Source organism: Callorhinus ursinus, unplaced genomic scaffold (assembly GCF_003265705.2).
Source record: "Callorhinus ursinus isolate GAN/ISIS: 27379988/994484 unplaced genomic scaffold, GSC_fseal_2.0 scaffold10, whole genome shotgun sequence".
Taxonomy (NCBI): Eukaryota; Metazoa; Chordata; class Mammalia; order Carnivora; family Otariidae; genus Callorhinus; species Callorhinus ursinus.
Window position 1 is genome coordinate 78,139,236 of NW_027397072.1, and position 25,360 is coordinate 78,164,595.

Here is a 25,360-nt window from a genome sequence, read left to right on the forward strand (position 1 = left end):
TTCCTTTAGGTTAAGTCATTGCCCCTAATTTAAAAGAAAAAAAAAGAACACTCTTAGGACAGATATCTGCTATTAAAACTTTTGTATGCATGAATAGCTTCTTTTTCACATCTGTGCTAATAAACCTCTTGGGGCAGGGTGTTCAAAGAAGATTGGGGTGGAGGGGAGAACAGGTCCAAGCATGGGGCACAGCAGTAAAGTGAAGCTCCCTGGGCAACATCGGGCTCCTGGGACCTTGGGCCCAATGGGAGAAGGACAGAAGCTGTTAGAATCAAGAATTTGAAGCAAAATGGACCTTTCCCCCATTGCTCCCTTTTGTCTTGAGTGGGACATCATCAGAGCCTCTCATGGACCTTTCAGACTCCCTGGGGCTAAGAACAACAGGGTCTTAATCTGGCTCTTTACAGTTAGATACTCATGAAAAGGAAGGCCCAGTTGGTGGACTGGGGCTCCTGCCCAGAATGCCTGCTTGACCAGACACCACCATGGTCCATCTCTGCCTGATTTATCCTGGCTATGCCTCAGCCAGTGGCCTACAAGCCCAGCCTGAGGCATGGGCTGTTCAAGAGAGCTCACTGGGTCTCCTGGAAGATGACCTTTGCAAAATAAACTGCTAGCTCAATTTAAGCCACGTGGACCCCAGCGATGGGCCTCTGGCTTCCAAGAGACTCTGGGGGCTCGCGCTGGGTTTATGCACACTCGGAGGGTCGGTCAGCCACAAAGTTAGGGGCTCTGAATTGATGCCCTTTGACAATGCTATTTACCATCTTCATGGATGGGAAGAAGCCCTCCTACCCCCCATCTCCTGACCAGCATGATGACTAACAGGCTCGGGGTCAGGCTGGCTGGGTTTGAACATTGGCTCTGCAACTGACCAGCTCTGAAAAGTTGTGCAACTGCTCCAGACTGCACTTTTCTCCTCTGCACAGTGGACTAGTACTGACCTCAGAAGGCTGTAGTGAGGTTAAAACAGGTGAATGCTCTCAGCACCGTCCCTGCTGTGTAGAAAGTGTTCAGTCAGTGCTCACTGTCAGTCTTGGGAATGAGTCTCCCTCCTGTGTGCCTTCCCTGGCGTCCCAGGCTGGAAGCCTTCTCCTCCTCTGACCTCACATAGCTCCAACTGTCCTGACATCTGGATCTGGCCATTTCCTGCCTGTAACCAAGTCATGCTTTCTCAGCCTGACCACTAGTCTGGTCTCATTGAGCCTCACTTGCGGCCTTGCCCAACCACTCTCCTGGTAAAAGCTTGTTGACAGATTAATATAGAATCCCATGGAGACACTATGGAGATTTCAAAAAGAGAGAGAAAAAGAATGCTTCCTTCATGAGACAGATGTTTGCTTTATCTTATGGAGGCAGGACTGGGTTAACAGATGGAAGTTTCTAGAATGGGTTCCTTGGCGTTACTAAGGATTGAGCATGTGTGTTCAGGCTGGGGGATGGAACAGCCTTGGGCCAGAGGCCAGGTCCACGCCCCTCCTCTGCTTCCCAGCACAGTCCAAAATCTGTCTAAATACAGACTAGTTTTCCCTATAAGATTCATTTGAACAGGGACTCTGGCTTGTACACACAAAATTTTTAAAGTTTCAAATCACTGTTTTAGGGGACGAAATCGTGTTTGAATAAACCATAGATCCTTTCTTTAAAATTCAAATCCTTTTAGGGGCACCTGGCTGGCTCAGTTGGTAGAGCATGTGACTCTTGATCTCAGGGTCATGAGTTCGAGCCCCATTTTGTGTATAGAGATTACTTAAACTTTTAAAAAATAATAAAAAACAAAATTAAAATCCTTTTAGAAAGCATATGGGAGAAGTAATTATGAGGGTTTTTCCTTACATATTAATAATTCTTTGTCCTCAATGATATCAAGAAACTGTGCTAGTAGGAACCTGTGTGTCACTGTGATCTTTGCTGAATGGCCCCAGGAAGGAGGAGATATCATGTCCGCATCCCCTGAGACATCCCTGTCCCAAAATCTTTCACCAAATTAGAGAGCCAGGTTTCTGTTTCTCCTTTTTTAAATCATTGGGATCACTTTCCTGGTGACAAACCATAAGGAAAGATGAAAACATTGCAGGAAGGAGCTCTGTGAAATGAAAACATTTCATTTGAACATGTTTTGTTCATTTGAACAAAAAAGTCAAAACGCTGGAAATACCAGAAATAAAACTGTCTCTAATTTTTTTTTCTATTTAGATCTGTTTAGTTGACTTGATTATTTAAGAGCAGTCTGGCATATTTGAAAAGATAATGCAGTAGGAAAAGACTTCAGAATCTGCAACAGAGAATTACCGTGAGGACCGAGGGCACCTCAAATCTCAGATCAATCTCTCGGTGTAGCTATTTTAGGCGAGCTTTGGGGCACCGGGGTTTGTGTCCTACCGAAGAGAAGCCTTCTTCATCCTGCTCTCTGAGCAGAGCCCAAAGCAATTATCACCAAAGAACACCATTTTCAGCCTGCTTCCCCAGGACCGAAGACAAAAATGCACTCACATTAGTTCCCTGGTCACATGTGGCCAATGGCAGTGCCTGTGGGTCAGTCAAGTTCCTCAGGGCTGGAGAGGAGGAAAATAAAACAAGGTATGATCATCGCACCCTTGCTCTCAAAGGTTTTGTTTACTCTTATGTCTCCAAAGTCACCAGAGAAAGACGCCAGGTTTTCCGCAAAGTGCAAAGCTGACGACAAGTTGCCATTCTGATGAGCACCCCTGTCTCTTCCCAGGGACAGGGGAAACGTTTACCTCACAGACACGAAGTTCCTCTTTATAAGAAAACTTAGAAGATGAGCATCACAAGTTGAAAATTCCCTTCTCCTGCGAAAACAGCCACATCATTGTGTTGTGCCGGCTGCTCTTTTTCTTGCCAATCGCCAACTTCACCAAGCTCCTTCCTGCAAAGCCATCATCACACTGCCTACAGTCGGCGTCCACAAATGGGAGGGCAGCTTCGGGGTTGTTCTTGTCCCAGACCCCTCCGCCTGCTCCCAGCAGGATGGAGCCTGGCCCCCCATCTCTCCTGCCTCTGTATTTCTCTGGCAGGTTCTGGATCCCCATTCTTCCATTGGTTGCCAGAAGTGGCTCCCTTTTTCTCAATACCTGTGGGTCCTCAGGGACTCAAAGTGTCACCTCAGACATCTGGCTCTTCTCTCTTCCCATCTCCTCTTCCACCTGCTGGGTAAAATCAGTTTCTCTGAGGAATAACTAATTGGGTTGACTAAATACCCCCACTCATTGAACGAGGGTAGAGACTTGGGAGCTAGAAGACATCAGAGAACTTCAAGCATCAAAAAAACAAGTGAGAGAAGAAAAGGCCCGCTTGGGTCCCTTGAACTTACTTCCTAGAAGGCTTTCCCTATTCTTCACAGTGAAATGTGCCTTTTCTGGACTTGGCTGTTTGAGCAATACTTAAGTCGATACTAAATCACCAATTTTTCCTTTAGTTCCTTTTTGCAGACTATAAAACTTCAGGGAGGGTAAGTGACCAGCCCACAGAACACCCAACTAATAGTTAGGTGTTAGGATAGGGATTTGAACCCAGGCCTCCTGGCTCCCCACTTTGCCCCCGCCCTTTGAGCGAGTGTCCCAGACCCAGCCCCCACATGGGAGCCCTCGCTGCTGCCAGGAGCAGGCCTGCTTTGGAGTCTGGGGTGGGTTTTGCCCTCCTCACATCCTCATCAGCTCTGATGTCATTGATTCTTTTGCTTTTAATGCAAATAAATCTGTTCTCAGGATGTGTCCTCACGTAATTAACAGAAAGCAGACTGGGCAGAAATGCTGGGCCAGCTTCTTGGTGCCCAGAGCTCCCTGAGGAACTGCTGGTGGGGACCGAACACCTTCACCCTTGGGATTGCCTCTGGATCTTCCGGGCACACATGCTGTGATGGAGCTGCAGCCCAGCTGTTGGTTGTTGCACCCCTAACCCCACCACACACGAGCTGCTAGGATCCAGGGACTAGAGATATGGACTCACTCACTTTCATCCCACTCTCCCTCCTCTAGGAACTGCCCAGGTTGCCTTGGAATGCACATTCTATCCTCATAGTATACAGATTATTAGAAGGGCTAGGGGATCAGAGCTTCCAAACTGCAGCGGGCCCTCTGGCAGGGTTTCCCATGAGTCTAAGGACGAAAAACATGAGTTTTTCCAGAGCCATGTCTCTAGTGGCATACCACAGGGCTCAGTCCTCAGCCATGTCCTGTTAAACTTTTGCTTTAATCAGTGCCGTATGTGAAAAGACAGAGAGCAGCTTCATAGAGTGGAGGAGAGCAGGCTTTTAAAAAAAAAAAAGATTTTATTTATTTATTTGTTTGACAGAGAGAGACACAGCGAGAGAGGGAACATAAGCAGGGGGAGCAGCCTTCCCGCTGAGCAGGGAGCCGGATGTGGGACTCGATCCCAGGACCCTGGGACCATGACCTCAGATGCTTAACGACTGAGCCACCCAGGGGCCCGAGAGCAGGCTTTGACGTGGGATGGAATGACATTCAAATCTCCGCTTTGCCGCTTGGCCGTATGATCTTGGGGAAGTTATTTAACCCCTCTGAACTTCAGTTTTCTCTCTTATGCGGTGGTTATGTGGATTAAATGATAAGATCTATGTGGCTGGCATTTAGTAAACAGTTAATAAATGGCCTATGGTTTGTGTATTGCATGTGAACCAGATGGAGCTGGGAGGAAAGACTAGCATGGCACCACTGCATACCAAGGGTCCCAAAACATCAAGTGGCTCAGATAAATGGAAAGTCCAAAACTTACTTCCAACAAACCATTTGTACATGCACAAGATAGGACCTTCTGTCTTTTTTTTTTTTAAGAGCCTAAAGCGTAAGCTCTTTTCTTTTTTTAAAAAAAAAATTTATTTATTTATTTGAGAGAGAGAGAATGAGAGATAGAGAGCACGAGAGGGAAGAGGGTCAGAGGGAGAAGCAGACTCCCTGCTGAGCAGGGAGCCCGATGTGGGACTCGATCCCGGGACTCCGGGATCATGACCTGAGCTGAAGGCAGTTGCTTAACCAACTGAGCCACCCAGGCGCCCAGGCGCCCAGGACCTTCTGTCTTAATAGCAGCCCGTGTTATAAGACTGGGTTTTGGCTGATGGTAGTTGGTGATAGGGACACCAAAAGCCCACAAATTCACAAACCTACAATGACCTCTGGCTTGGGGTCCAGTAACAACAGAGTGGTCTCGGTCTCCATGCCCAGCCAGGCAGGAATGCAGGAACCTGCTCACAGGAGCACGACCATGATGGGGAAGAGCCTTGAACCTGATGAGGCGTGGCTGGGTGAGCTGGGGGATTCCAGCCTGCAAAACCAGATGTGGCACAGGTGTGAGAGCTCTCCCTTCGTGTCCCATCTACATGAAGGTGGTCATGGAGAAGATGAAGTGGCCCGCCTCTGTGTGGTTCCAGCACAAAAAAAGAAGTAGCCTTGGTCTGAGGAAGCTGAGGGATGGAAGAGCCCACTACGAAGATGGCCCAGCTGGGCCATGGGACGGTAGTGAGCGCCCTGCGGCTGGAGACGGCAGGGATGTTGTAGAAAGAGAAGTCAGCAGATCTGCAGCTGGGATTCAGGACTCTGCCTTCCAGTCCCTCACTGAGGACAGAGAGCCTTTTCTTGACATTAAGTATTGCTTACTTCCTCAACTGTGTTGCCACCTGGTTAAGAAGGCTGATTAGGTTGGAATGGATCATGTGATGGAGTTAATTTGTCCTGCCTGGGCTCTTCAAGACTCAGAGAATGAAGTGTAAATCCCTAGGGGTCAATGCCTGGATGGCTTTTAATCAAGCTGATCAAATTTTTTAGCCCTAGGAGATTTTAAAAGAGGGAATGAAAGGAAAATATACCCAAACACATTGGTCTTATTCTGGGCAGTTCAACAAACGCCAAGGCTCTACTGATGTGACTGGTGCTCATATCGAGCCGTGGGCATCTGTCTTATTTGCGCTCATGCTCTTCGCCCTGAATTGCACAGGCGAGGTCACTTGCCCAGCCCCGCACTGCAGGGGACAGACGTTAGGGTTTGCCAAAAGGGCATAGTGGAAATGAATTTTCATGCGAAATCGCTGTACAAATGCACGTGGAGGGCTAGGCCAATTCCATACGATATTCTAGGACACCCCTCTTAACCAAATACCAAATGGGCTCCTGGGAAGGCTGCCAGTCGAGCACACAAATACCTGCCCAGGTAGTATGACTGTGGTGTACCTACAGTCTGGCCTTAGCAGATAGGATTTCAGAATGCAGAATGGTGTTTGAACCAGAATTCTTGTTCTGGGATCACTGTGCCGAAACAGCTGCTGTGGTTCCTGAAGGTGGACCCTGGGACACCCCCGCCCGGCGCTTGGATGAGGACCGTGTGCTGCTGGCCTGCACCCTTAAGTCCATGGGCAGTGGCTGGACAAGATACCTTCCGGGGTCAGGCTTGCTGTAAAAGAAAGGCCATGTTTATCTTAAAAGCTGGGATCTGCTGGATCTTGCTGGAGCATGGACTGACAGAGTGAAGACCAGTGCCGGCGGCTTTCCTCATTAAGTAGGACATCTGGCCAGCTCATCCCTGAGTGTGTCCAGGAGGGAATGAGCTTGAAATCAATTTAGCCTGCTGCATATTTGATTTCCTAGGGTCCACTCGCCGAGCAAGGAGACTTCATCAGAACTGCAGCAGGAGATCACCATGGAGACCAGAGGACTGGCAGAGTCCAGGCGAAGCTCCTACACCAGCCAGGGGCCTGCTAGGTAACCGATCAGGCTCTGCGCTCTCCTTGGGAAGAGGGAGACCAAGGCAGGAGGAAGGTAGATGAGTCTCAGGAAGAAATGGGGGGAGGGCGTAGGGGACGGTGGTGGAGGCGGAGTTGAAGATTTGGAGAAGAGCAGTCAGAAATCTATCCCTGAGTACTATCCTCTCAGGTCAAGTGTTCTGAGCTGAGAAAAACCTAAGAAAAACTGCTGTTATCTGGAATTGCTTTCATATAAAGTGATATTGAGGTACTTGCTCAAGTCTGGAAGAATTTAGAAAAAAGCCAACCAGGAAGGGTTCCAAAAAGAATTGAGAAACAAGACCAGCCAGCCGCAGGAGAGCACTGGTGGATTTCGTGGTGTGCAGATGGCCCTAGGGACACTGTCGTGATAGCCTCTGGCAGGCCCTCTCGGGTGCATAACTCACGTCCTTGCAAAAGGATTTGAAAGATTACCCAGGTTCTGAGCTGATGACATCTGCACTTGGCTTCGAGAGCGGTGCCACCTTGAAGAAGTCATCTTACCTTTCCAGATCTCATCTGGAGACGCATCGAACAACGTGAGGCCGGCATCAGAGCCAAGTGTTGACTCATGACAGGTGCTCAACAAACGTGGGGCTTGTTATTTCCTTCCACCATTTTTTTTTTAACCAATGCTGTAGTTTTATATAGACATGTGTTCTGAAGTTTTTGCTTAAGATTATTACAAAAATCAATTCCTCTAGTTATTCTTCATATTTTTCATTGCAGAGGAATATTTGTTTCACTAGCCCCTTGTAGCTGGGCATTTCCATGATTTCCGGTGTTTTTGTCTTACTAATGAAATGCTGTCTTAGGGCTCACTGACCCCAAGGAAGAGGACACCTTCACACCAGCCCACATTGAAAGGCCTGGGGGAGGGCCGAGGCAGGAGGCTGGTACAAGCTCAGACAGACGGCCTCAAGGAAAGGGAGCTAACAGGGCTCATGAGAGGGAGCAGGGGAGGCACCTGCCCTCTCCCTCTCATTTTCTCCTGGCATGTCATGATCTTTGTGATTTTTTTTTTCCCCTGCATGTCTCCTCTGTTTCTGGCTTTCTCTGTTCACACATCAGCAGGCACAGGCTGAAAATGCCCTTTGCTATACGATCTTGAGTGGAAACACCCAACCCCATCTTGGAGTGGTTTTTAGTTCAGAGGCTTGAGTGACTCTCTGTGGGTGTCTTGTCCATTCCTGGGCCTGTTGGCTGAAGCTGGAGTGGGGAGCGTGACCTTGCTTCCAGCCCCTCAGCAGCGGGAGGGTGGGGGCGAGGAGTGTCCAGAGCAGAGATGCTGGGCTGGACAGGCACCTCCACGTCTGTCTGCAGCATCGGCTGTCAACATCTCTGTGCATGGAATGTCTTCTTGCTTTAACTTACTCTCTTAGGCAAAGTTCCCAAGTGTGTGATTAGGGCCAAGGCACACGACAGCTCATGATCTCGTTCTAGACTGCTCAGAACTTATTTGATTGAGAACAGTGGCATGCACCGTAGGTGCCAAGTCAGGACAACCGGATACCAAGAAGCAGAGGTCAGGCTCTCTTCTCATTCCCCTCTGGAAGAGACAGGGAAGGCAGGAGGCAGGGCTGAGGGAAGGCTTCTCATGGAAAGCTGGAGCTAAGATGGGCTCTCGGGACATGGGCTGACCGGTCTCAGGTGCTTGCGGCCCCGGCAGGGTCTGGCTCCAGGAGACAGGTCAGCACAACTTTCCAAGGAACTTGTGTACAAGCCTGGGGAGGAAAAAAGAGTGTATATAACAAACAATAAGACAAGGGTTAGGAAAATAATCTAAGTTGTATCTGGGCACTTGTTCCTTTAAACTTGTTCTAAATTTTATCACCATTTGCAGATTGGATTCTTTTCTATTCCTATGCTTACCAGTCATAACAAAGAGCTCTACAAAAGGAATGATAAGCAGAAAAGCTGCTAATGCCCCATTTGAAGGATCATGCCTTTGGCAGAGTCCAAGTGTTAAAAGGACAAAGTTATAATGAAGACAATGCCCTTTATCTAGAAAGCTCTGTCCCAGATGGCAGGTTCTGGAGGAAGGGGGAATAAGGCCCCAGCAGAGAGGAGATGCACACCTGAGCCTAGGGCCCCCAGGACCCATGTCCTACCAGTCATCTCTGCTTCCGCCCCAGCCCTGGAAAAGAGGGCTTTCAATCTCCTTCCTCTCTGCACTGGCTGCCCATCCATGTCCTTCCAGGATGTCTCGCCTGATCATCTCACTGCGAGCCTGGACTACCAGGCACTTACACCATGAGGCCCAGAGAACGGACTCCTTCCTGGAGCGTTTCCGTGGAGCTGAGCTCAAGGAGGTGTCCAGCCGAGAAAGCAATGCCCAGTCAAATGTGGGCGGCCAGGAGCCACCAGACAGAGGAAGAAGGTAAGGAACCAAAGGGATGAGCCACCCACACCAGGCGGGGGTGGGGCAGGAAGCACTGCTTTGCTCCTGCAGCTTAGATCCACTATGTGGGTGGCCTGGAGCACCAGCCTCATGACCTTGAGGAAGGTGTCTGGGATGGGGGAGTACTGCATGCTCTAACAGTCACCGCCCCGAGTGCAAGAAGGATTGCAGGAGAGGAAACCCTCTAACCAGAGTCCCCAGCCTCCTTTGACCCTGCACAGAGTTTCCATCAGCGCCCCCTGGAATTGGTGCTCTCAAATGCATCTGGGGATGCTGGCCTCACCCATCTGTCTCCATCAAAGGACCCTCATCCTAGATTGCACTGTGACCCACCTTACTAAAAACCAGGGACTTTAATTGATAAGCCTTGGGAGTACCTAAGTGGTACCCATAATTTTATGCATAGGTTTACATACAATCTTCTGGGAGGAAGGTCTGAAGGTTGGTCAGAATGTTCAAGAGGAGCCATCCATATCCCAGATCAGGATAGGAACTATGGGAGTGGGGAGTGTAGGTGGGGTAGGGTGGGGCGTGGGGAGAGTGTTAGCTTTTTGGTAGGAGAAGGGTCTGCAGAACAAGGGCTCTGAGCATCTTCATGCATGGCCCACCACCTGACTGGGGGCTGTGGCTGGTGCAGACATTTGAGGGAAATCTGCAGGTGCTGACTTACTGACCCCCCCACACACACACACATCCCATACACAGAGCTGCTGCCTCACCTCCTCTCTTGTTCTTGGGAAGTCTCCCCAGCCTGTGGTCAGCAGGGAGACCACTGGGCCACCACAGGTTGAATCCAGTGACACTGAGCGACAGAAGTCTCTTTAGGACCCTCTAGGCAGTCAGAGAGGAAGAGAGGTAAGGTATGGAGGGGGAAGCTGATCACCTCTGAGCCTCTCAACAGGAAGCCTCTTGCTCAGAATCTGCTTTCTGAAAAAGGGGGCTTAGAAAGATCTTTTGGCTGAATTCTCTAAGGCCAAGATTTATAAGATGTAAAGGTGAAAACAAGCATGGTTGTTGCAGAGCAGGTGGTCCTTATATAATTGCTAGAGAAAATCCTTCGTGTTTTTGTGTCAAATGAGCAGAAGAAGGGCTCAGGTGTGAGTGGCTCAAACAGGCATCCAAGGGCCCCTGGGGAGGGAAGGTCATGCAGCCTCAGAGGAAGCAGGATGGATCTTCCGGGTGCTTCCATTTTGCTTCCATGTTTGTATGTTTGTGTTGTAGGCTTATTGTAGATTATGCAGTAGATTGCAAAATATACAAGCATATTTAAGATAAAATATGAGAGTTCAAGGAAATTTCTTGCTAGCAACCACTCTAGGAGAGGAACATTTAGTCTCCCTGCTGGGAAAGGCATGGGAATTGCTGGCTGAGATGCAAAGGCCTGGCATTTTTGGGCTCACGTTTTCACCTGGGCTTGGACCACAAAACCTCAGGCTTTCTGGGCTTGGGAAGGGACCGCGGAGGGCCTGGGTGCTGGTGGGGACATGTGCAGGGCCATCCCAGGTTCCCAGGGCCAGGCATCCTAGACCGAGAGGGGGCTCCGTGACTATAAGGCCTGTGTGCTGTTGGCTGCTGAGCCAGAAAGGAAGGAGGGATGGCAGATAAGGAAGAAGAGAAGACAGAGGAGGAGGAGGGGAGAGAGGTTTGCTACCGAGCCAGCCAGATTGCTTCAGTTCCTGGTGGGCAAGCAAAGACTTCTTTGCTAACATGATCAAATTATCTTCTCTACAAACTTAGCCTAATGAAGATGAACATTGGCTTCTTTGTCCATTTCCCAGTGTGACCAGATGAGCAGAGGGTTGAGCTAGGACCTCATCAGGGTCAGGTCCCAACTCTACCTCAGAGGCCTGGTCACTCACCTGAGGGTTCAGAGTGGGTAGGTGTATGCGATGGTGCAGGATGGTGGCTGATCAATCAGGGAGGCTTCCTGAGGGAGGAAGACTTGGGATTTTCCAGGCGAATCCCATTGGCAAAGCAGAATGTATGCAAAGACAGGTCTTGGTCATTCTGTTGGTTTGGCCTTCAGAGACCCCAGACACAGAGATGTGGTAAACACAGGCCATTATATCGCAGGGAGCTACACTTTCTTTCCCAATTTCACAGGGGTTGGGAAATTCCTCGGGGCACTTTGTGATGATCAGAACCTCTCCCAAGACAGTTAGAGCCACATCCTGGATGGTGAGAAGGAGGGAGACTTGAGCAGGGGTGAGCAGAAGTACCGGAATGGCATTTGGCTCGATGTTTAACATCATAGAAGAGAAGAGGCTCCCTGAGAGCCAGGCAGGAGTATCACCAGCCAGCGGCTTTGGTCCTGGCTGTCCTCTGTGAATGGTCTGCAGTGACGATAGACAGGCAGCTTGAGGCCACGCTGGCTTTCTTAAACTAGCTGTGTCAACAACACATGTATTAGCAACCGAGTCCTAGGAGGTAATGCCTTTTCCTAGAGAACACCAAGAAGGAGGACTGCTCAATTCAGCTTTATTTTTTTTTTTTTAAAGATGTTGTTTATTTCATAGAAGAGAGACACCGAGAGCAGGAACACAAGCAGTGGGAGTGAGAGAGGGAGAAGCAGGCCTCCCGCCGAGCAGGGAGCCTGATGCGGGGCTCGATCCGAGGACACTGGGATCATGACCTGAGCTGAAGGCAGACGCTTAACGACTGAGCCACCCAGGCGCCAGCGATTCAGCTTTAAATAAACGTGCAGTTGGGTGCGCAACCAGCCTCCACTCTCTACCCAGTTCTTAAAGAGACCAGGGTGGCAGGCTTGGAAGTGTTAAGATTAATGTGGGGACAAGGGCCCAGGGCAAGATAGACTCAAAACTAGGACAGTTCTGTCCACGTGGGGTCTACTTTTCGCCCTGCAAATCAAGTCAGATGCAGCTGCTGTGATTGCATTTTCAAGGTGGGGGGAGGGCGCCTTCTGAGAGCCCTGCCCGCGCAGATGAGGGGAGCAGGTTGCTGCGGCTGCTGAAGGTGCTCAGCCGCTTCATCTGAGTGCACCCCCGATGGCAGGTGCAACTCGGCTTCATGTCTGTGCTCCTCGTAGCTCCTGGCACACTGCCCGGCACATGGTTTAAACTGAATGAAATTGAGTGGAACGCGAGGCCAGGATTGGGTGGGATTCACATAGCAACTCTAGTTTATTCAGAAGACTCAGGTTAGCCAAAAGTTCATCCTCTCTTCCCACAAGGCTTTACTACAGCTAACCAGTCACAAAAAAGTGTTTGTTCTGGATGCTTCAAGCTGTGTGGAAAGGCCCAGGGCACAGGGGTAGGGTGCCCGGATAACCACCTAGGGCGAATGATCCCCAGCAGTTGGAACTGAGCTCCGATTCCCATGCTGCATTCTGTTTACTTCCCTGCAGTGGCTGGCCCCTGGCCAGAAACAACACCAACACCTGCAACAACTCAGAGGAGTGAGTACCTCTGCTCCCCAGCAGAGTCCCCTTGCTTTCCCTGGTCCCACCGGCCACCTTCCTTCCCGTAGATGCCCCGGCTCCACCTCCCTGCTCAAACACGTCTGCTTCCCGGGACACCGCTAGACTAGAATCCCGTTCCTTTCATCCAAATACCATCCCTGTGGACAAATGGGGAAGGGACCTGGTCCGTATGACTTCTTGGAGCAAGCCATGTTCTCTCTTCCCCTCATTTTTCTCATCTATAATGCAAAGGGGTTGAATTGCATAAATGTCTTAAGTCTTGACATCTTCTATCGCTACGTATTTGAGGGTGCAAACTCTGAGTTCCTTTACAGAGCTGTGCATATTCTCCTTCATGATGAGAATGCATTTTCCTTTCTACAACCTCAAGCTCCAGGGGGTCCCAGTGAAATGCCCTACCCTAAGGCCAATCCAGGCCAATTTGGAGCGTGTGATCAGGACAGTGGGAAGAGGAAAATTAAATATTTCCAGAGACTAGCCTCTTGAAATGGTGACCTGCTGTAATTACTTTTTATCACCAGATGTTGAGCTGGCAGATCAGTTTGAGGTATGATTCTGGCAAGTGCCACTCAAGCGTCCAGGGAGGGTGTGTGCATGTGTGTGATCTTACACGTGTGTTAGCATGTGTGTGTGTGTGTGCGCGCGCGCGCGCACCATTCTCCAGCCTTCTTTATGGAGTACCATGGGGGTAGGCACGGGAGGAAGTCTCAGTTGGAGCTTAGGGAAAAAACCATCAATAATCAGCAAGAAATCTGAATTTCCTGACTTCCATTTGAAAGAGAAATGTGCCAAGACTTTTTCTTATTTCCCTTTGTTCCTTGGAAAGAAGTTTTTCCCATTTTCCTCCATGAAACTTAGTTGCATTTTGCTTGCATAAATATCGATATCCAATCCCGAGACTCAAATGCCAGCAGTCAAGATAAATGAAATTATTTAATCTGCAAAACAGCAGCTATTGTGATATGTGCTTGATCTAAGCCAAGCTTGATATTAAACACCCTTGAAACCCTGGTGTTGGGTCCTGCAATCTGAGAAAGGCTCAGGGCACTGGAAAGCATGGACAGAGGTCCTGCTGGTCTCTAGCCTTCCCTGTTCTGGGGCTGGGATGTAGACGAGGATGGAGGGGGATAGTGTTGGCTGCATCAGGCTCTTACACATCTTTTCAGACGGGTTCGAATCCTGGATCCACACTGCAGTCCAGGGATCAAGGGACAAAATTGGGGACTGTCCCAAAATGTGACCATCTGGGCACAGAGTTACAGAAATAACTCTTACGGACATCCTTCCCCATTCTTCCACCACGTTTCTGGCATTTTCACTTCGTCTTAATGGGTCCTGAATCATTTTTCTCTCTCCCGGAGCAAACCGCTCCCAGCCCAAACTGGCGTTGTTTTGCGGCTCTGTATAGGTCTTTCAGGGCAGTGCTGGGTGGATTCAGAGATGCAGTTGGATGGCGCTGCGTCTTTCATAGGCCCACAGCAGGTTGATAACTAGGGAAAAGGCCAAGGCCTGTAACCCCCAGCCACACATCCTGGCCTGGTGTAATTAAACTCCCAGCCGGTCTAAGCTTGCCTGATAAGCTTGTGGGCAGCGCCCTCTGCTGGTGCCTTGACATTAAGACCAGTGGCGGTAAACCCTTCAAGGGACAATGCATAGTTGAGTCAAGAGGCCGGAAGATGGGTGACTGTCTTTGCTCTTCTCATTTAATAAGTTTAATACTTTTTTATTTTTATTCGATTTATTTATGCACTCACTTTCAAAAACTTGGAAAACAGAAAAGCACCCATGAGCATATACCCTTAAAAAATATACTTCGTTTTAGTAGTGGAATCCCATTATCGGAGATAACCCCTCTTAACATGTTGGGAAATAGCCCTCCAAGTTTTTCTATATATACTGAATAGATAGATAGATGATAGATAGATAGATACATACATACATAGAAAGAATGAATATATTATATAAAAATATATAATGTATATACTGGTATATACTATATTATAATTATTATATATCCTATATAATAATTATTTTTATTATTATAATTACACATAATTACATATATGATATATAGATATATATTGCGATCAATATATATCATCTCTCTCTATATGTACTTTCAATACATATATGCTGGTTAGGTGCATTTGTATCCCAATTCAGCCACAAAGAGCTTTGTGACCTTGGTCAAGTTACCTGACCTCTCTGTGCATGTTTCCTGACTTGTAAAATAGGGTTTGTGTTAATGTCTTACTTGCAGGGTTGTGTGAAGACTAAATATGTGAGTACATGTACAATGATTAGAACAGTACCTGGTCCATAGTAAGTGCCCAATAAATACTGACTAGCGAGGTAAGCAGAACAATTTCAGTACCGCCTCCCTAAAGATGGCTACATCCTAATCTCTGGAACCTGTGGAGAGATTACCTTATATGGCAAAGGGAACTTTGTAAGTGTGATTAAATTTGAAGACCTTGGAGATTATCCTGGATTACCAAGCAAGCCCAGTGTAATCACATGAGTCCTTAAAAGCAGAAAGGGGAGAAGAAGAGTGGGTCTGTGAGATGAGATGGAAGGAGGAACAAGAGGGATTTTCAGTGTGAGAAGGACCCAACCCGCAACTGCTGGCTTTGAAGAAGGAGAAAGGGGGACACCAGGCAAGGCATACAGCAGCCTCACAAAGCTGGGAATAGCCCCCTCCATTTTCAGCAGCAAGAACACAGGGACTTTGGTCCTACAGCTTCAAGGAATGGAACGCACTGCCAATAACCCCAGTGAGCAGGAAACAGATTCTCCCCCAGGGCCTCCAGAAAGAAACACAGCTTGCCCGCCCCTTGATTTTTGTCCCATCAGACTTGTACCAGACTTCTGATCTACAGAACTATAAGATAACACACATGGCTTGTTTTAAGCCTCTATGTTCTTGGTGATTTGTTATGGCAGCGGTAGAAAACTAGTAATGCAAGCTTTTGATACCAGGAGGGGGCTACTGCTGAAACAAATACCAAACAGTGCAGGAGTGGCTTCGGAGAAGACTCCAGAAGAATTCTGAGGAGCATAACAAAAACAAAACAAAACAAAACAAAAAAACCTAGACTGGTTGAATAGGTTGGTGGTAGAAATATGGACATTAAAGACTCTGCTGATGAGGACTCAGAAGCAACCTTGTTGCTGGAATGACTGTAAACAGACTATTAGTAGGGACCCGGGGCTTTAAGGATGCTGCTGGTGAGGACTCGCAAAAAACTGAGGGGCAGGCTATTGGAAACTGGAGAAAGGGGAATTATTGCCTCATGGTGGCAGAAAGCTTAGTGCAATTATGTCCTGCAGGAAGGGTGGAAAGCAGAACTTGTAGGCAATGAGCTTGAATATTTACTGGGTATTTCCAACCAAAGGTGTTGAAGGTCCAGCCTGGTATCTTCTTGCTGCTTATGGTAAAACCCAAGAGGAGAGAGATACGTTGAGGGAAGAACGGTGAACAAGAAGGAAACAGGGGGCCTGGGTGGCTCAGTTGGTTAAGCGACTGCCTTCGGCTCAGGTCATGATCCTGGAGTCCCGGGATCGAGTCCCATATTGGGCTCCCTGCTCAGCAGGGAGTCTGCTTCTCCCTCTGACCCTCTTCCCTCTCGTGCTCTCTATCTCTCATTCTCTCTCTCTCAAATAAATAAATAAAATCTTTTAAAAAAAAGAAGGAAACAGGACTTCACGAATTTGGAAATCCTCAGCCTACTCACATGGAAAAGATACTAAATTTTAAAAACTGTCAGGAAAGCATGTTTTGAGAAAATGTTGAGGGTGTGGCTGAACAACCTTTTGCTAATACCTCAGAAAGATCCAAAGTTCTGAGTTCAACAAAAGACTCCCTAAAGAGATGAAAGGTGTGACTCATAGCTTCCCTCTGCCATCCCGGCAAAAGCCAAAGATAGAGAAGGGATTTCTCAGACAGATCTGTGGATGAACCACTTGTCTAGCACAGTGAATCCCTCTGATACACATGACCTGGAATGTTCTGGAAGATTTTCTGCCACCTGAAACATGGCCAGCTTGGACCTGAAGGGGCAGAAACAGCATGAAATGGAGGGGGACTGTGGGACTGCTAAATTCTAGATGCAGGAAACAAGTTGATTAGAATATTCAGCTACAAACAGACAGGTGCTCCCTTTAAGGAGGAAGAAAGGATAGCTCAGAGGGCAGAGCCTTGAGCCCAGAGGATGGAAGCATGAAAACCACAGAGGATTATCTCGGGCCTTGAGACAGAATGGCTGTTGCCCTGCTGGATTTCAAAATCGCTTGGGACCAGTCACGCTCTTGTCCTTTGTTCTTCTCCCTTTGTGAACCAGAATATCTATAACTGATATCCTATACTTGCCCTCCCATGGTACCTCTGGAGCAGATGATTTGTTTTAGTTTCACAGGTTCACAAGTAGAGCGACTCACACCCAGAGTCTCACCCATACCTGGTTTAGATGATAAGATTTGGGACTTTTGAGCTGATGAGACTTTTGGACTCTGAATTGATGCTTTAATGGGATGAAACTTTGGGGGGTCTTGGAATGAGGGTGAATGAATTTAGCCCATGGGATGGATGTAAATGTTTGAGGGCCAAGGGACAGACTGGGGTAGGTGGCACAATGGCTCCCCCGAATGTCCATGCCTTAATCCTCACCTCCTATGACTACATTACCTCACACAGCAAAAGGGACTTTGCAGATGTGATTAGATTTCAGGACCCTGAGATGGGGAGATTATCCTGGATTATCAAGGTGGGCCCGGTCTAATCACATGCATCCTTGAAAATGGAGAATCTTTCCAGCTGCCGAGAACCAGAGAGATGGTATCTGGAGAAGGACTCCACCTGCTGTTGCTGGCTTTGACCATAGAAGAAGGATGCCATGAACCAAGGTTGCAACAGCCTCTAAAAGCTGGGAATGCCCTCGGCTTACAGCCAGCAAGAAAAAGAGGATCTTGGTCCTCTATTTGCAAGGAATTAAATTCCACCAACAATCCAAATGAGCAGGAAACAGCTTCTCTCCTGGAATCCTCAGAAAGGATCACAGCCCTGCCCACACCTCAATTCCACTACGGGGAGACCCATACCAGACTTCTGACCTACAGATCTGTGGCTTGGGTTGTTTTAAGCCATAATTGGTGACGGTTTGTTCTGGCAGCAATAGAAAGGTCATGCAGCTATTATTCTGAGCTTTTATTGCAGTCTGCTTTTCACTTGGCAAAATATTAGAAATGTTTTCCTGTGTCATCAAATACTCCTCTGCAACGTCATTTTGAGGGGCCTCATAGAATTCCAGTGTTGACAAATCTCCTCCTGTTGCAGGATTAGATTGCTTATGCTTTTGACTGTTAGAAATAATGGTGGTTGTTACTTTTCCGTATGCATGTTTGCACCCATCCTTGATAACTTCCTTAGGAAGTGCTGTGTAAAACATATTGGTCTTTTTCAATGAGTGTTTAATTAACAGGTGCTTATTCTCAACCGGGGCCTTCCTCCAGGACGCGGAATAGGGGGATCAGAGGAGCCTGTGGATGATTCTGGTGGGTTCCCCGGAGGCAGGCAGGGTCCATTACCTTTCCACTTGGTTTCCTCAACCCTTCCATGAGCAATAAAGCCTGCCTTGCAGACCTCGTGTAACTATTAACAGACAAGGTTTGTAATAGTGCTAACGCATAAAGATGTGCCATAAAGAGGAAGCAGAGTCAAGCCATGTGTTGAGGAGACACCTGCACTCACAGGACCTCCCTGCAGATGTAGATGGAAGGGGACTATTCAGCCCCCCAGCCTCACTGTCCAGCAACGTCTAGATAAGTCTCTGAACATGGCGGCATTTGCCTCAGACGACTCTAAGATTTGCCATTTGATGGCAGACCTGTTCCTGCCTGTGTGTATTTTGCTTCCCTTCTCCTTCCCTGGCTTCCTCATTGAGGGCCAGGCTTTCATTTGATACACAGGTGGGTTTTGAGAACAGCCAACAAGCCATGCCCTTCCCTTCAGTACATGTGACTTCCGAAACTCCAGGTGACTTTTCTGCCCCCAATGTGTGGATGTGGGTTCATTTCCCTTTACCTCAAAATGTCTCTGGTCTCAAGCTCTTTGTGACTTCCCAGGGGCTCATGAAAGTCGGTCAGAAATTGTAGAACATTAAACTGGACCACTATGGATACTTTAACATATACGGTGTATGCTTTAAGGGGGGTGGTTTACCTCAAACCACCAAGCAATAAAATCAGTAACCTCATTTCATCCCAGGGTTCTAGATCTATCCATTTCCTACACCGCGCCCTCTCCTCCTTGTGACTGTTGCCCACCCTCTCCACTGTGGTAGGAGTAGTGTCCTTGGCCTGTGGAAATTGCTAAATGTCCCCCTGTATCATCCAGTGACAAGGCGAAAAAGGAGGAGAAGGAGAAAAAGGAAGAGAAAGAGAAAAACTGCTCAAAACAAGAGGAGTAAGTACTGAGAAGAGCTGCCTCCAACGAGGGGGTGCAGAGATCACAGCAGGCCTGGCCCATCCCTGGGTCCTGGGAGTCGGAGAACCGCGCCGTCAGGCCTTGGCGTCGGCTCTGGAGAGGGGCTGCTTAGTGGTGTGGGAGCGGAGTTGGTCCCAGGTGGGGATCAGGCTTCCTGAGGTGGTGTGAGGGGCCCACTCTGCAGGGAGAGTCCTGCCCCAGCTCTGAGCACCCAGAGGGGGCTTATAGGTTCAGAGGGCTGTCTGCAGCCTTGGGTGAGCAACTAGGGGCTGTCCCTGTGAGCCTGCTCCTGTGCACCCCCACCCCACATTCTGTTGGTCTGTACGGTCGGGGTAAGCTGAGGCCTACTCCTGGGCACTAGGAAATACTGTATTCTCAAACTTCACTCCAAACCCAGCGGTGATGTGCGTTGGGAACATTCCAAAGCCCTGTCAGTGAGCTGTTGATCTTGCACCCGCTGAGTCCAGGCAAAGGCAGAAAGACATCCCAGCGTCTCCTCCGGGGCATGGGCGCAGCTCTGCAGGCCTGGGCCAGCTTGTGGGGCTTATGGGGTGGGAGAGAAGACACATGGCCCCAAAGAAAAAGAAGAATCTCCAGCACCACCTCTAAACTCTAATCCTCAGAAAATCCTGAAAATAAAAACAGAAAGCACCCTAAGCTGTTGCTTCCTTCAGTGTTGGCCCACATAACCTAGATGATTCCCAGGCTAGTTGGTTTTTGATGGGGAGACAGGATCCAAGCGCCTGGACATGAGTCTTCAGATCATCTGCCCAAATGCGATTAGCTCCCGAATGCACTGCTTCAGAACCACTGGGCAGTGTGTAAATGCACATCTCCAGCCCCAGCCCTGGAGGGTTCTGGGTGGGCCCTGGGAATCAGCGTTTTCACAGAGCTCCCCCAGATGGTTCCAACATTACCATGCTGCATTTGATTCCCAGCATGCTGAAGGACATGGGTGATACCATGGGCACATGGGAATGTCATCACCATGATTTTATTGTCAGCTGTGGCTCCCTGAGGAGCTGAGCTAGGAAGGAAGGACCTCCAGAGTCTGCCCTCTCCCAGCCTGTGCCCCCATGTAGGGATACCCCATGTGACTCCCCGAGACTGACAGAACGTGTCTCTTGAGTTTAGCCTGCAGTTGCCGTAGGGTCTCTAAGCTAAACTGAATCTCGAAGACTGTCCAATGTTGTGATCTTTCAACACGCTGCATTGTTTGTGTGTCGATGTTTCCAGAAACAAGGACAGCGTGGTGGTGGACCCCTCCGGCAACATGTACTACCGCTGGTTGACTATCATTGCTCTGCCTGTCTTCTATAACTGGTGTCTTCTGGTGTGCAGGTAGGGGCAGGGGCAGGGTATCCACACAAGGAGCGGGTAAGGGTGGAGGGTCCAGGAAGGGTGAGGGCAGTCAGGCCTCAAGAGAGAGCTCTGGGTCCCACTCAGGGGACTGGATTTCTGGGCGCCACATGGCCACCATCCAACTGAGTGTACCCGCTTCTCCATCAATAAGGAGGATCTGAAAGCGTACCATCAGAGTTCTCTGAAGCACTGGTGAGGACCTGTGCTTGTTATGGACAGCGAGGGTCCTGTCGAACATTCTTAATCCAGCTGTAGGAGGAAGATGCAGGGGCGAGTAGCTACTCTTCCGAGGGGAAGTGGGTGGGGGTTGGGCATTCCTGAGCAGCAACAGGACAAGGACAGAAGGGAAGGGCACAGTTCTCTGACTGTAAGCTGTGGGCTGTGGGTCTCCCCAAGCAAGCTGCAGTGCTGGGGGGCAAGCTGCTGCCCTTGTGAGGGCAGCCGGGGCCTTTGGGGTGCTCCTGAGAAGGCCTGCAGGACAGGGATGCAGGGCGAGGGTAGATGTGGGCTTCGGGAAGTTCCCCCGCAAATGTACTTTTGGGATGCAAGGCAAGCTGTTGCTCTTCTGGGGAGAGCTGGAGGCTCTGGAACTTTCCTAAGCAAGCTGTAGGAGGCAGGTGCAGGGTGAGCTGCTAACTCCTCTAATAAGGGATCAGGCGAGGGAGGGTTTAGGGTCTCCTAGGAAATCTGCTGCATGGCAATACAGGGGCAGGATGCTGCTCCTCTGAAGGTAAGCTGGGGGTCTGGGCTTCCCTGAGCAAGAGTACAGGATGGGGGGTGCCAAGGGGCTCTGTTCTCCTGAGGGCAAACAGGACCTTTGAGCATCCCTGGGCAAGCTGCAGGCCAGGGAGGCAGGGCCGGCTGCTGCTGTCCGTGGACACGCAGGGGCTGTGGGGCATTTCTGAGAAAGTCTGTAGGAGAGAGAGGTAGGGATACCTTGTCTCTCCTCTGATGGCGTTGGTGGGAGTCTGCGGCCTGAGTGAGGTGCCGGGCAAGGGTGCAGGGAGAAGAGGCTGTGTTTCCTGAGTGCTGGGCTTTGCAGCCTTCCTGCGCCAGCTCATGACAGAGGCCTGCAGGGGTGAGTATGGGCCTTCCCATGGCAGCTGAGGCTTTGGGCACTCTGGAGGGGAAGGGAGAGGCTACCCTTCTGAGGGGGCAGGAGGTAAACGGGGAAGCTCCTGAGCAAGCAGTTGGAGGACAGGGAGGCAAGAGGTGCTGCTCTTCTGGAAGTACGCAGGAGGCCGTGGGGCTTTTCCAAGCAAGCTTCAGGGAAGGAAGGGGGGAGCTGCTACTCCCTGAGAGTAAGTGACGGGGTTTGACGGGGTGCAGGGCCCTTCCCAGCAGGCCTACAAGACAAGGACGCGGGCTGAGCTACTGCTCTTCTGAGGGTGGGTTGAGGAGGTGCGGGGAAGGCAAGGGGACTCTGCAGCAATCCTGAGCAAGGCTGCGAGAGAGACAGCTGCTGCTTCTTGGGGATGGGGAGGAGACATGCTACTATCTGAGTGTAAGTGGGGGCTTTGGGGATTATCTGAGCAAGGTGGGGGTATCTCCTGCTCTTCTGGGGGGAAGTGTGGGCGTGAGAAGGGGGAGAACTTGGGGTCGCTGCTAGCCCACCTGCAGGATGGGGATAAGCGGGCAAGCCGCTCCTGTGTGAGTGGGGGTGCTGGGGCTGCAGGGAGGCTGCCATTCTGCGGAGGCATCAGGGGGTTCCGGTTGCTGAGGAGCTGCAGGCCCCAGCTGCTGCTCTTTTGAGGTGAAGAGGGGTGTTTAGGGGATATTGTCTGTATGAGAAATAGTGAGCATAAGGATCTAGAAAGCAGAAAATATTTACTGGCTTGTTCCGTTGTTAATTTCTGAGAAATTCCTCTAGTTTTGTTGGCCTTTAGCCCCAGAAGGGTCAAGTGCTCTGTCTCTGCACATGACTCCACCAGTGAGGCCTAGAAGAACTGTCCCTCCTGGCATCCCGGACCTTACCGTTGAGAGGCCACAGGGCTCACTGTTTGGGGCAGAAAAGCTTCTCAGAGCTGGTGTCCTCCTCAGAGCCTGGGGAGATAACGCTGGGGCACACACCCTGGCAGGCAGGGCTGATTCCAAGATGAACGCCACTGTGTTCAGCCCGGAGCCAGTGACTGCTTCGGACCAGCCCCCCGACACGTGCACTCCTTCCCTCGCTTGCTTAGGGCCTGTTTCGATGAGCTACAGTCCGAGCACGTGATGCTGTGGCTGGTCCTGGACTACTCGGCAGATGTCCTCTATGGCTTGGATGTGCTGGTGCGAGCCCGGACAGGTGAGTGGGTCCGGGCCCAGGGACTTCTCTGGGCCAGGCCACAGGGCCCCCTCATGCATCAGGAAGAGGACCACGGGGACCACAGGGCAGGTTCAGGAGTTCCAGAATGGCGGGCCTCACCTCCCCCTGACCACGAGAGCCCCCTCTACAGTGGCCCTTTAGCAGAGGTCAGGGCACCTGGGTTCTGGTCTCTGCTGTCCCAACGAGCTGTGGGACCTTGAGCCAGTCGAGTTGTCTCTCTGGGCCTCATTTGTATCACCTATGAAATAAGGCCAACCTGTCGTCTCTCAAAGGACCCCTCCTGCAGCGACGATTCAATATGGCAGGAAACAGGAGGGAGAGCTCCATCAATCTTGGAGTTCCTTTTTCTGGACAGTCGGAGGATCCAAGACATGTCACTCCGTGGTTTTAGATGTATGCAGGAATAAAATCAGAAACAGGGCCCGAGAGGAGGATGACTTCCCTCAGATCGCCTCTGGTTGTGGGTGGGGGCTAAGAGCCCCCCATGTCTGAGGGTCCAAGCCGTATATCCTTGGGGCACCTTTTTCTAATCTGCACGAAGACATCACATCAGCTGGCAGGGGCCCGGCTTGTCACTTTCAAGATTTTGGAGCTGAAAGCCTTGCCATAGTTGCCAATATAAACACCACCACATCACAGCAGCAAGCCTCCCTTATGGCTTCATGGTGTACAAAGCATTTCAAGCACCTCTCGGTTTCTCATGAGAACTGCTGCATGAGACAGGAAGTGCAGGCATGATTACCTCCATCTTGCTGATTTAGAAACTGAGGCCCAGAGATGCTGAGTGACTGGCCCAAAGTGCCCCACTGGCACTCCCTGAATCTCCGCAGTGCCCAGCATCATAAGTTAGAAGACCTCTGGGGCGCCTGGGTGGCTTAGTCAGCTAAGCATCCGACTCTTGATTTCGGCTCAGGTCATGATCTCAGGGCCCTGGGATCAAGCTCTGTCTTGCTCCCCACTCAGCAGGGAGTCTGCTTGTCTCCCTCTCCGTCTGTTGCTCGCCCTGCTCATGTGCACTCTCTCTTAAATAAATAAATAAATCTTTTAAAAAGAAGAAGACCTCAAATATGCAGCTTGAGGCTTGCATGAGTGACAGTATCTCCTGCTCTTCTGAGGGGAAGTGGTGGTCTGCCACTTCGTGGTCACATAAGCCCACCTTGACACGAGAGCTCCACGGGTGCCCCGAGTCATCGAGCCAGCTATTCCTGTTTCAACCAAGCTTCAGTGGGACAAGTCACCCCCACTCAGACAGGGATCCCACCCCTTTCCGTGCTTTGGTACTATCGCTGGCAATCTAAGATTCAGCAGGAAGCCTCGGGGGGGGGGGGGAAGGCAGATAGGCACAGAAACCAAGTGGCCATGGGTCATACTTGAAAGGGAAAAAAATCTCCAGAATCAAGAGAGGACATTATTAAGGAAGTAGGGAGGAGTCCCAAGGTGCTAGGAGTGCTGTGGAGTGATCTAGGGGCTCAACAAACACAATGGTAACCAAAGAACGAAACAGAAAATTAGGGCCTGGGAGGCAGGGTGTCCCTACCATGTGATCACAAACTTGATGCTTGCTTTTCACAAAGGGGGTAGTCCTGCCTCCAGCTAGCCCTCAAAGTGTGACCCTGGATCAGCAGCAGCAGCATCTAGACTTGTTAGAAGTAGACCCCAGACCTCTGGAACCAGCGGTGGGGATGGCCCAGACTCTGGGTTTCACAGAACCCTCAGTATGAGTCTGATGCTTACCAAATTCTAAAAGACATTCATCATATCATCCTCTTTACTTTTGTGCATGTTTGAAAATGTTTGGGGGAAAAAAAAGAAGAAGAAGAATGCAAATCTCAGCCTACTTGACTGATTTTACCAGTAATAACACCTCATGGCTCTCCGATGTCCAGCTCAGCTCCAGACCAGTCTGATGCTGCATATGTTTTCAGAGCCCTTGGGGTGACAGTAATGTGCAGCCAGAAAGGAGAGCTACTGCTTCCATAGGCAATGTTTTTAAAAAGCAGGTCATGGTCCATTGGTGGCTGGTGAAATCAGTTTGATAGGCCATGTGCTTCTACAGTTTTTATCATTAATATTTTCAAACAAATACAAAATCAGAGACAGTAGTATTATGAACCCCCATGTACCTTCACCCAGCTTCAGCAGTTACCAACATTTTGCTCTTCCCCCACACCCTTTTCTTGGCGGGAGTATTTTAAAGCCAATCTCAGACAGTAACCACTTTAACATGTATCTCTAACTTTAAAGGACGCATTTTAAAAATATAATGTCCAGAGGCTCCTGGCTGGCTCAGTCAGAAGAGCATGAGGCTCTTGATCTTGGGGTCATGGTGGGTTCACGCCCCACATTGGGTGTAGAGATTACATAAATAAACTTAAATATATATATTTAACACATCCATTTATCTTTTAAAATTTAATAATCATTCCTTGCTATCATCTAACAGCAGTCCACATTCAAATTTAGCCAATTAATATACATTTCTAACTGAATAAAATAGGTCGGAATATCATAGATGAGAAAATATCAGAGTGCATTTTCGTAGTAAGAGGTAAATGTGGTTTTTGAAATTGTTTCTGTCATGTATGTATAACTACGTCTTCTTTAGTTACAGTGTAAAA

At 49.5% G+C, this 25,360-nt stretch overlaps 1 protein-coding gene across 2 annotated transcripts in view; it reads left to right on the forward strand.

Moving 5' to 3' along the window:
* The window catches only part of CNGA3 (cyclic nucleotide gated channel subunit alpha 3), a 47,349-nt gene that overhangs the window by 18,863 nt on the left and 3,126 nt on the right, over positions 1 to 25,360 (forward strand). The window contains exons 4-7 of one of the 2 annotated variants that reach the window (XM_073897817.1): positions 6,618 to 6,731; positions 8,952 to 9,131; positions 20,309 to 20,413; positions 22,615 to 22,721. In XM_073897817.1, the coding sequence (XP_073753918.1) occupies positions 6,618 to 6,731; positions 8,952 to 9,131; positions 20,309 to 20,413; positions 22,615 to 22,721 (506 nt within the window). Of the gene's footprint in view, positions 1 to 6,617; positions 6,732 to 8,951; positions 9,132 to 20,308; positions 20,414 to 22,614; positions 22,722 to 25,360 lie in introns of those variants that run through there. The other variant, XM_073897816.1, reaches the window with a different exon arrangement.